Here is a 10334-nt window from a genome sequence, read left to right as displayed (position 1 = left end):
TCCTTAGCCTCACTGCCTACTTTGGCCTGCTTGACATCTGTGGCGTGAAGGGTGGAGAAACAGTGATGGTCAACGCAGCAGCAGGAGCAGTGGGCTCTGTCGTGGGGCAGATAGCCAAGCTCAAGGTCAGTGTCTTCCTCTAGCCATCCCTCTGCAAGACCCACAGCGTGCACTGGGAATGCAGCAGTGAATACAGAGGACGCAAAGTCAACAGACCCTGAGGGTTGAAACTGGTCCCCAGCCTAGAACCCAGCTACAGCTAGCCTGACCACTCAGTAGATCCCTTCTATGTCTATGTGGTTTGCAGTTCATTTCAACCTGCTGCTTTAACAACCTAGTCACCTGACCTCCTGGGTTCTTCACTCTGGGGCATCCCTTTTCCTCCAATGACATAAATCAAGAGGGATATACAATGAACTTGCTGGGGCTTGTTCAGAAGTTAGAGGTTGAGAAAGGGGAGAATGAGGAAAAGAGAACAGCGAAGATGAGCTGACTAGTGTTGACTGATAACACTGCAGATAGCAAGTCAGGCGTGGGCCCATCTGGTTTACTGAGTAGTTAGTAATATATAAATATAAATATATATATAATATGTTTCATTATTACATATAAACATATGTGTGTTTTTGTTTTGTTTTTACTGCACATTCTTTTGCTCGGTTTAATTGCCTTCCTTCATGATTATTCCAGGAATACAAAGAGGGACTTGAGGTCAGCCAAACCAGGGGTCATCACCCACATGGCTCTACTGTAAAGGCTGTTGGACCAGAAAGAAGTGAGCAGTCAGCTTAGGGTGGTGGGGGCGGTTACTGTTTGGGAACTAGCTCCTGGAACAGAAATGTAAGCAGAGTGTAGGCTCCTGTTTGGGCAGCTCTCTGCTCAAGGGATCCAGTTTGATGGTGAGTGTGCAGGAGAGCGGGCAGCTCAGACCTGGTCAGGGTTTGTTTTCTCATAGTGGGGATGTTCTCAGGTGACCTAGCTGGGTGATGTAGCTTTGCCAAAGGCTTCTGTAAGGACTTAGGACATGTCCTCATGGGGCAAGATAAGTGGAATAGAGTTGAATGTAGGGCTATACCCAATAGCCAAGGGCTGGCCTCTATTACTAATAGGAGTTTGAACACAAATGAGGTTGTAGAAAATATTTAGGTAAGTAAGTACATAAGTGGGTAAAGAAGCTGAATCTTATAAACAGTGTTTCAGCTTTTGTCATGTTAACTTTATAACTGAGTTACATTTGTTTTCCAACATCATTCTAGCATTCCAGGATTCAAGAAATAGTGGCATACTATAGATTTATACCTTTGGAATTGAGAGTAGCTTTTGGAGTATGACTGATAATTGAACCCAGGGTCTAGTACATGCTGAGCACAGGTCCTACCACTGAGCTTTACCCCAATCCCTAAAGAGAATTTTGCGTCTATCTTTACACATGAGTTTGATTTGTAGTTTTGTTTTTTCTCTTTCTGAACTCAGAAGGTCTAGCTATATTTAGCATAGACTAGATTTACAAAGTTAGTTAGAAGTATTTCTAATACTTAAATTGCAAATGCTTTATTGAAAATGTGGAGGGCTATAGAGATGACTCGGTGGGTAACGGGCCTTGCTGTACCTACCTGATGACCTGAGTGCAATCCCTGATATAAAGGTGCAGGGAGAAAGGGAGAACCAACTCCACAAAGTTGTCTTCTGACCTCCACATATGTGCTGTTGCATGCATGTACCCATACTCACATATCATGAGTGCATACACATGATTAATAATAAATATAGAATTTTAAAAATACCCGAGAGAGGGGAAATGATGTTCTAAAGCAGCATTGCACTGTGCTGAAGAGATAGATCAGTAGTTACAAACACTGCTACTCTTCCAGGGGACCCAAGTTCAGTTCTCAGCACCCACATGGCTCACAATCAACTGTATATACAGATCTAGAGGATCTGATGCCCTCTTCTGGCCTTCCTACATACCTGCATATGTGTGCGTGCTCTCTCTCTCTCTCTCTCTCTCTCTCTCTCTCTCTCTCTCTCTTTCTCTCTCTCTCTCTCTCTCTCTCTCACACACACACACACACACAGAGACGCACACACATGATTAACACAGCAACAACAAAGATGAAACACTGATTTATGTCATTGGAGGAAAAGGGATGCCCCAGAGTGAAGAACCCAGGAGGTCAGGTGACTAGGTTGTTAAAGCAGCAGGTTGAAATGAACTGCAAACCAAATAGACATAGAAGGGATCTACTGAGTGGTCAGGCTAGCTGTAGCTGGGTTCTAGGCTGGGGACCAGTTTCAACCCTCAGGGTCTGTTGACTTTGTGTAGAATTCCTTGCATATGGGCTTCTGTATAGGACTTAAGACATGCTCTTATAGGGCAAGAAAAGTGGAATAGAGTTGAAGGTAGGGTTATACCCAATAGCCAAGGACTGGCCTCTATTACTAATAGGAGTTTGAACACAAATGAGGTTGTAGAAAATGAGGTGTGCTGTGGTTTGGATAGGAAATGTGTTCCCATACGTTGAAGGCTTGCTCCCACTTCAGAAGTGGGACTTCTGTAAAGTGACTGGATTATGGGGGTCCTGACCTCATCAATGGATCAACCTATTGATAGATTCATTTGATGGTTTGATGGCATTGTTGGTAGATTGGACAAACAAGAATGCAAGAGCTTAGCTGGAAGAAGTAGGTCATTGGAATTGTCTTTGAAAATTGTTCTAGATTCTTCTTGTCTGTCTCTGTCTCTCTTTCTTCTGGCTGTCATAGTTGAGTGGCTTCCTAATGTCCTACCCTTCTGTGATAAACATAATATACATTCCAGAAACCCAGAGCCAAGAGACTATGGAGCAAAGCGTCTGAAACTGTGAGACAGTTGTTTCCTCAGGTGTCTGGTCGTCGTGTGGAAATGTTGATTAGCACACAGTGTGTTCTTGAGCAACCTGCTGTAGAAGACTGGGAAAGTGGAATTGGGCCATGCTTCTGCTTCATTAATGCTCTACACTTTTTCCCCACTTAGGGCTGCAAAGTTGTTGGTGCAGCAGGGTCCGATGAAAAGGTTGCCTATCTTAAGAAGCTCGGATTCGATGCTGCCTTTAACTACAAGACAGTAAAGTCTTTGGCAGAAGCTTTGAAAACGGCCTCTCCTGATGGCTATGATTGCTATTTTGACAATGTAAGTACAAACTGAGCTTACCTGACTTACCAATAATGTATTACATAAAGGAACATGTTTCTAAAGTTTCCATCTAGAATATATGAATCAAGTACACTCTTTAGGGGGGAAAAGATTTGTTAAGATACACAGACCAGGCATTCATTCCTTTAAACTGCATAGCCAGATAGGGTAGCTGTGCCTATAATCCCAGCATTCATGATACTGAGGCAGGAGGATAACAGTCTCAAGGCAAGTCTGGGCTTCCTAGTGAGACCATGCCCCATATCAACCACTGAATAAATAAATAAGTAAACCAACCTTGACTTTTAGGCTAAGGTTGTAACTCAGTAATAGGGCTTGTTGCCTACCATATACACAGCCCTGTGTCCAAACCCAGCAACTCCCAGCAGAAGAAAGGGAGTTAGAGTAGAGATCTCAACCACTTTTAGTACCAAACTGTCTATATGACCACAGTTGTTGAATATGTATCATTCTCCAAAGAAACATCAATCATCAGTTACCTCCTCGTTTTTTTCCCCCACTCAAAAATGTGTTCTTTTGTTCCTGGCTTCTTTCGCTTAGCAAAATGATTCCAGACCCATCCATGTTGTAGTAGGTATTAGTACTTCATTCTTTTTTTATGAACGAATGATATTTCCTTGAATGGATATACCACATTTTCTGTCTATTCATCAGTTGATAGGTGTCTGTGATTTCTTTACACTTTTTGATCATTGTGTGTAATGCTACTATGAACATTCACAAACAAATTTTTGTTTGGCTTTGTTTTCATTTCTCTTGGATATTCATCTATGAGTGGAATTGCTAGGTCATATGGAAACTTCATGTTTACATTTTGAGGAATTGCCAAAGTATTTTTGCAAAGTGACTGCACTGTCGTATATTCCTACCAGTGGCCTCAAAGGGTTAGAATTTTTCCGTAGCCTTAATGCCACCTGTAACGACTGGTTTCTTATGTCCCTCTTAACCTGTTTGAAGTGATTTCAGTCTGGTTTTGACAGTTCCTTGTGACAGATGACACTGAAGATTGCTGATGGACATACGTGTATCATGTTTGGGGAAGTGTGTCCAGAACTTTGGCCTAGCTTTCAACTGGGTTATCTGAGTTCTTTATGTATGAGTACACGTTTCTTCATTGCAGTTCATTTTCATTATTTGCAGTAGTTGTGTTCTGTAAAGTCTCCAGGAACACTGAACTATGGCTCCTAGGAGAAATGTCTACATGTGACCATGCCTCATGTGGATTATAATCTTTAATCCTAAAACCCCCTCCTTTTTCTGTAGCATGTTTATTTTACAAAAGAGAAACGAGGTTCAGAAGTGTTATCCTAAGCTGAAGTGTTAAGTAACTTGACCTTACACCCACAAGGTCGACATCCATTCTCTGCTCCCTCTGCGAAGATCCCAGGCTCCACTGTCACCATCCTTTGGCTATCCCTGTGTGACAGGAAGGCAGAGCATCACCTTGCTCATTCGGTCTCTGCTGAGACTGCCTGTGTCTGCAAATGACCTGGGACCCATTTTGAAGGCACAGACGCGCCTTAGCAAGGAATATGGTTCATAAATATGAGTTCCTGTGAGAATGAAGATGAACTGTATATGGTTTTCAGAATTTTTCTCCAGCTCTGTGAGCTGTCTTCATTCTTCAAATGGTATCCTCAGAATCGCAGATGTTTCAATTACTTCCTTGGTTGGTTGGGCATTTGCTGTGCTGTCTAAGGATGTTGCCTTCTTGGGGTCACTGATACTTGCTCCTTGCTTCTGCTAAGAGTTTAGATGTTAGTTCTGACACTCCTGTCTGTATTATATATTCAGTAGTCTGAGTGTATAGTCCAGGAGAGCCACTTCTGAACTTTACCATGTGGATGTGCAGTTCACCAGTGGTTAAGGTTTTTCCCCTTATCAACTGTCTTGGCATTCATTCATGTGGAAAACCAATTGATGGTAAATGTAAGGTTCCCTGTGGATTCAGTTTGGCTCCGCTGACCTGTATTTCTATTTTCATGTTGTTTTAACTGAGTTTTGCAGTGTATTTTGAAATTTGAAAGTGTAAGTCCTGTAGCTTTGTTCCTCAAATGCCTTTTGAGTATTTATATACCTTTAGATTATAGGACAGTGAGACTATTGGGCTATGGAGAAGATTATGGCATTTAATACACTAGCTTTGTGCTATATAAAGTATGTTCCTAAAGTCAAATGAAAATGTTTCTTTTTTTCAAACCATTTCATATAACCCATGCTAGCCTCAGACTCACTATGTAGCTGAGAATAACCTCAAAGTTTGGATCCTCCTGCCTCTACCTCCTGGAAATGTCCATTTTTGATATGTATTTTAGCTACAATCATTACAACTGCTGTCCTGATTTAGTCAATTTTGTTGATTCTCTTAAGTGGATTTTTTAAATGATTTAAAGTGTTTTGCATTTTGGCTGTTTGTTTTTTGGCTGTCTACTTAGGTAGGTGGAGAGTTTTCAAACACCGTTATAGCGCAGATGAAGACCTTTGGGAGAATTGCCATCTGTGGAGCGATCTCTCAGTACAACCGCACTGGTGCATGTCCCCCAGGTATTCTGCTCCTGCACGTAGGAGGACTGGACAAAGATTCACAGATACGGGACGGGGCGGGAGTAGCTGTCACATCTTCACAGGTGTGGGCTGACCTCCTAGAGCAGCAAGACATTTGCGTCTGATGAGGGAGGCCTGACAGTCTCCCTGCTCGCCCACCCGCCTGCCACACACACTCTGATTGGCCTCTTTTATTTCTCTTGTGTTCTCCATCTCTCTCTTCTTCTCTTTCTTGTACTGAAATCCCTCCCTCCCTCTCCTTCATCCTCCCAGAGCCCTTTAGTCCTTGCTTCTGGGCTGTGAGGGATCTTGGGCAAGCCTCTGCTACAAGATGAATGGCTGACACAAAATCAAGCTCGGTGCTTCGACTCCTCACATAAGGTCCTTCTCTGGTATCAGAATGACAGATTGATTTGAGGCCCCCAAGGAGAAAGAAAAAGAAAAAGAGATCTTTGTACCTCTAATCAGGGTAGGGGTAACCACAGACCAAATGGTTACTTCTTCAGTTCTGGGCTTGGCTAGTGTGGATAAAATCCCATAGCACTGATTAACAGAAGAACTGCCTGGAAACAGTGGAGCTTAGAGCAGGTGGGACCTCGGAAGGAGTGATCAGATTCCCTCCTGAGTTATGGAAAATCAAAACACTATCTTCTCCAGCCAGGAAATTCCAGAATACCTTGGCAATCTCATTGATAGGGACAACCCCCCCCCCCCATCTTCTTTTGCAATTGATGCTAAGGTAGAATCATGGGAAACCATCTGTCTGCCCACCAAAGAGAGTGCCAGGATACATTTTCTTAACCATAGTCTAAATAGGTACAACCGAATATTTCTGGACATAGTAATTTGATCTAATGTTTTTAGCAACTAGGCTTTGGAATTTCTGCTACTCAGATAGCTCTTAGTGATGGCAGCTGACCTTGTCTGTTTTCATCAGATAGGAGTCTGCTTTGCTTCTGAGGCCCAGAGATCCTAGCACATTCCAGTATCACTATAGCTAGAGATAAGTCAGTACTTCCACCAACTTACAACCATATTTGCTTTGTTGAACTCAAAAAAGAAACCAGTGTTCCTGTCAGGATGCTCAGCAACAGTATTTCAGCCTCTTTCAAGATGAGGAAGCGAAGGTTCCTGCCTATGTGGGTGGTGTGTGTGTGGGTGTGTGTGAAGGTCAGAGGTCAACCTTAGGGAGCTTCACAATTGCTCTCCATTTTATTTTCTGAGACTGTTGTCTCTCATGGAAGCTGGAACTTACCAGTTCATCTAAATGGCTGGCCACTGAGTTCAAGGGATCCTTCTCCCTAGAGTTACAGATTTGAATTGCTGTGCTTGGCATCTGAACTCATGTTCTTATGCCTGCAGAAGTAAAGGCAAGCACTTTACTGACTGAGCCGTCTCCCTAGCCCAGGTTGAACCTTTAACTCAAAAGGAAATAAGGTTGCTATGGGCCTTTTGAAGAAGCGCCATGCTGCAGAGGTGGTCTGAGCATGGACTTTGTTATGACTTAATGTATTTATTCTGGGTGGGGCCCATCCCAGCGTTTACATATGTCACTCATCATGTGCCAGTTTCTATTGGTTCAAGACAAGGCTCCATTTCCTTGACTATAAATGGTACTTTCTTCAAAGTAGTGAGTGGAGACTTCAGCCTTGAGTGACACCCGTTGTCCAAGATGCCGAAGATGCATTGCTTCTGTTCTTCCGGCCCTGCTATTCTGTATGCACGCTTCAGCTGACTCCTGGAGAGAGTGCGACTCCAACCCTGCATCATGCTTTCAGCTGCTGGCCCCCGGGCAGCCAGTGCTGCCTTCCCCTCGCTGCTCTCTTTTTCTCTCACCGACTCTGGGGTTTGGGGCGTGGATGGCTTTGGGGCCGTTATTCTCCCCGGCACAGTTAGTGGTGGTCGGCAACAGCCCTGTGGACCAGAAAGGAGTGGAGGAAACAGACTGGGGGAGCATCTTGGAGAATCATGACAGTGTGTCTCACTGTGGACAGGTCCCTGGACCCTGCCCCACAAATGAATCCTCCTTTTCCAGGCCCACCCCCAGAAGTCGTTATTTACCAGCAACTCCGCATGGAGGGGTTCATCGTTACTCGCTGGGAAGGAGATGTTCGCCTGAAGGCTCTGACAGACTTGATGAATTGGGTCTCAGAGGTAAGGGGACCCAGCCACTCCCGCTGCCCACCAGCTCCCACAGGCTTTTGCAACTCACGACCCTCGGTCCTTCAGTTCTTCCCTTTTCTGCTACATTGTTTCCCCTTGTTTGCCGGATCAGTGGTTTCAGAAATAAACATTCTTTCCTCATCTTAGAAAAGAAAACAAATTTCTTGCTTGGGGGTTGGGGTGAAGGCAGTGATGAAACCAATGAGTCACTGTGTATCCCAGGCTAATCTCAAACTCAGTGATATTCTTGTCTCGGCATCCTGAATGCTGAAGTTACGGACACGCACCATTGTGTCCGTAGCTCTGAATTTCATTGCTATTCAAACCCATCCATTTCATAACAAAATACCTAGAGCTGGTGTTATCTATATTTACACATATAGTTTCTTTCTTTCTTTCTTTCTTTCTTTCTTTCTTTCTTTCTTTCTTTCTTTCTTTCTTTCTTTCTTTCTTTCTTTCTTTCTTTGTTTTTTGCTTTGTTTTTTCTTGATTCAGGGTTTCCCTGTGTAACATCTCTGGCTGTCCTGGAACTTCCTTTGTAGACTAGGCTGGCCTTGAACTCACAGAGATCCTCCTTTGATATCTAGGATATCAAAGGCATATGCCACCACCACCCAGCTCTTTCTTTTCTTTTTTCTTTTCTTCTTTCTCCTTCCTTCCTTCCTTCCTTCCTTCCTTCCTTTCTTCCTTCCTTCCTTCCGTTCTAAGTAACTGGTGACACACAGAACTTCTTGGTTAGAAGGGAGAACAAGGTGTAAGTTCCTGGGTATTTACATGTCTTGAACAGGCCCCACCTCTTACGGTCTTACTTCCGGTGTAGTGTTTCCTATCATTTGACTACTAGATGTGACGAAAACAGCATCCGTTGAAGGGGCACCTTCCTCACCCACTCTTCTGAGATCATCGCACTGTTGAACTTGTCTGTGCGCCGGACTTAGGGATGGCTCAGTTGTTGCCTGATGGTTACCATTTTTCCTGTTATTACACTGTAATTGTGTTGCATGCGCTGTCTGTAGATCCTGTTATCCATGGATAAGAGGGCCTACATCCCAGACTTTCAAGGTTCTCACGGTGGACCTGATAAATCTGTTGCTAGGATGAGAAGAGAATGTCATTTGGAAAAGGAAATCAACCTGTAATTGTTGCTTCACTGCAGGGTAAAATCCAGTATCACGAATATGTCCTTGAAGGATTTGAAAAGATGCCAGCAGCCTTCATGGGAATGCTGAGAGGAGAGAATCTGGGGAAGGCGATAGTGAAAGCATGAAAAAGGAATGGCACACGCGTCATCACTAAGGATCAGATTCTCTTTTTAACGTTTGGTACAAACGTGTACTGTCTTATATCAGAAATAACTGCAAGGGGTTTGGCCTATCTAATAAAATGTACATGTGATTTTCTTTTTAAATGTGTGATAGAGAATGAAAATCTGACAAACAGCAGCAGGTTTGTTTCTGCCTGCTTCAGCTCCTCCAAGCTGACTGTAAGAAATAACGGCTTTGGTGTCTGTTCTAATGTCTTTTCTCTTGCTGTAACGAAAGCAATTTAGAGGAGGGAAGGGTTTGCTTGCTTACACTTTCTGGTCACAGTCAGTCACTGTGAGAAACTAGGGGAGGAACTTGTAGGTAGGCCTGCTTTGGATTCCATTAGCATGGCCTCTCACCAGGGAGCTCGCAGCCACGGACATCAGCACAGACTGTGGTGGAACACTGCTTGCTAGCTAGCTCAGGCAGGCTGGTGCTCCGCTAACTTTCTCATACAGTCCGAGATCGTCTGCCTAGGGAATGGCACCTCCCACAGTGGGCTTAGCCTCCTACGTCAGTTAGTGATAAAACAGTCCTCCACAGGCCAGTCGGACTGAAGCGGTTCTTCAGTGGAGGCTCTGTACTCAGGTGATTTCTGAGTCGTGCTGAGATGAAAGTTAAAGCTAGCTCTGACGGTGTCCGAAAGCTCAGAGTGACCTAACTCTGTGCAGAAGCTGGTGCATTTGAAGGCATGAGGTTTCCACTCCAATTGGTTACAATGATACTAGAAGAAAAACAAAACAAAACGAATCCACTACACAGTGCTGGTGTCTGGAGGTCTCAGTGCCGGCCTACACTGGTATGCTGTGTGGTAAGGCTAATGCCACACAACAAGTCAAGGAATCTGCCATTCGCAACAGCTGGAACTGAGGAGTGTTAGACAGGGTAAGAGACAAACTTGTACACTGGTACTTTTTGAATCCTGAACATTCTGGAAAAATTTGCTGATGAATACAATTAAAAACTAAAATTGCCCGCTCTTGTGCCTTTTCTCTTTCCCTCTCCCTATTTTTTTTTTTTTTTTTTGAGACAGGGTTTCTCTGTGTAGCTCTGGCTGTCCTAGCACTCACTTTGTAGACCAGGCTGGCCCCAAACTCAGCTATCCACCTGCCTCTGCCTCCCAAGTGCTG

At 43.9% G+C, this 10334-nt stretch overlaps 1 protein-coding gene across 1 annotated transcript in view; it reads left to right on the top strand.

Moving 5' to 3' along the window:
• The window catches only part of Ptgr1 (prostaglandin reductase 1), a 22621-nt gene extending 12499 nt beyond the window's left edge, over positions 1-10122 (top strand). The window contains exons 6-10 of the mRNA XM_059254401.1: positions 8-125; positions 3014-3169; positions 5629-5737; positions 7773-7891; positions 9057-10122. Coding sequence (XP_059110384.1) covers positions 8-125; positions 3014-3169; positions 5629-5737; positions 7773-7891; positions 9057-9167 — 613 coding nt within the window. The 3' untranslated portion in view covers positions 9168-10122. The remainder of the gene's footprint in view (positions 1-7; positions 126-3013; positions 3170-5628; positions 5738-7772; positions 7892-9056) is intronic.
• Positions 10123-10334: the final 212 nt, after the last annotated feature.

This window comes from Peromyscus eremicus, chromosome 2 (genome assembly GCF_949786415.1).
Source record: "Peromyscus eremicus chromosome 2, PerEre_H2_v1, whole genome shotgun sequence".
NCBI classification, from domain to species: Eukaryota; Metazoa; Chordata; class Mammalia; order Rodentia; family Cricetidae; genus Peromyscus; species Peromyscus eremicus.
Note: the sequence above shows the minus strand (reverse complement) of the source record. Positions and strands in the feature narration are given on the sequence as shown.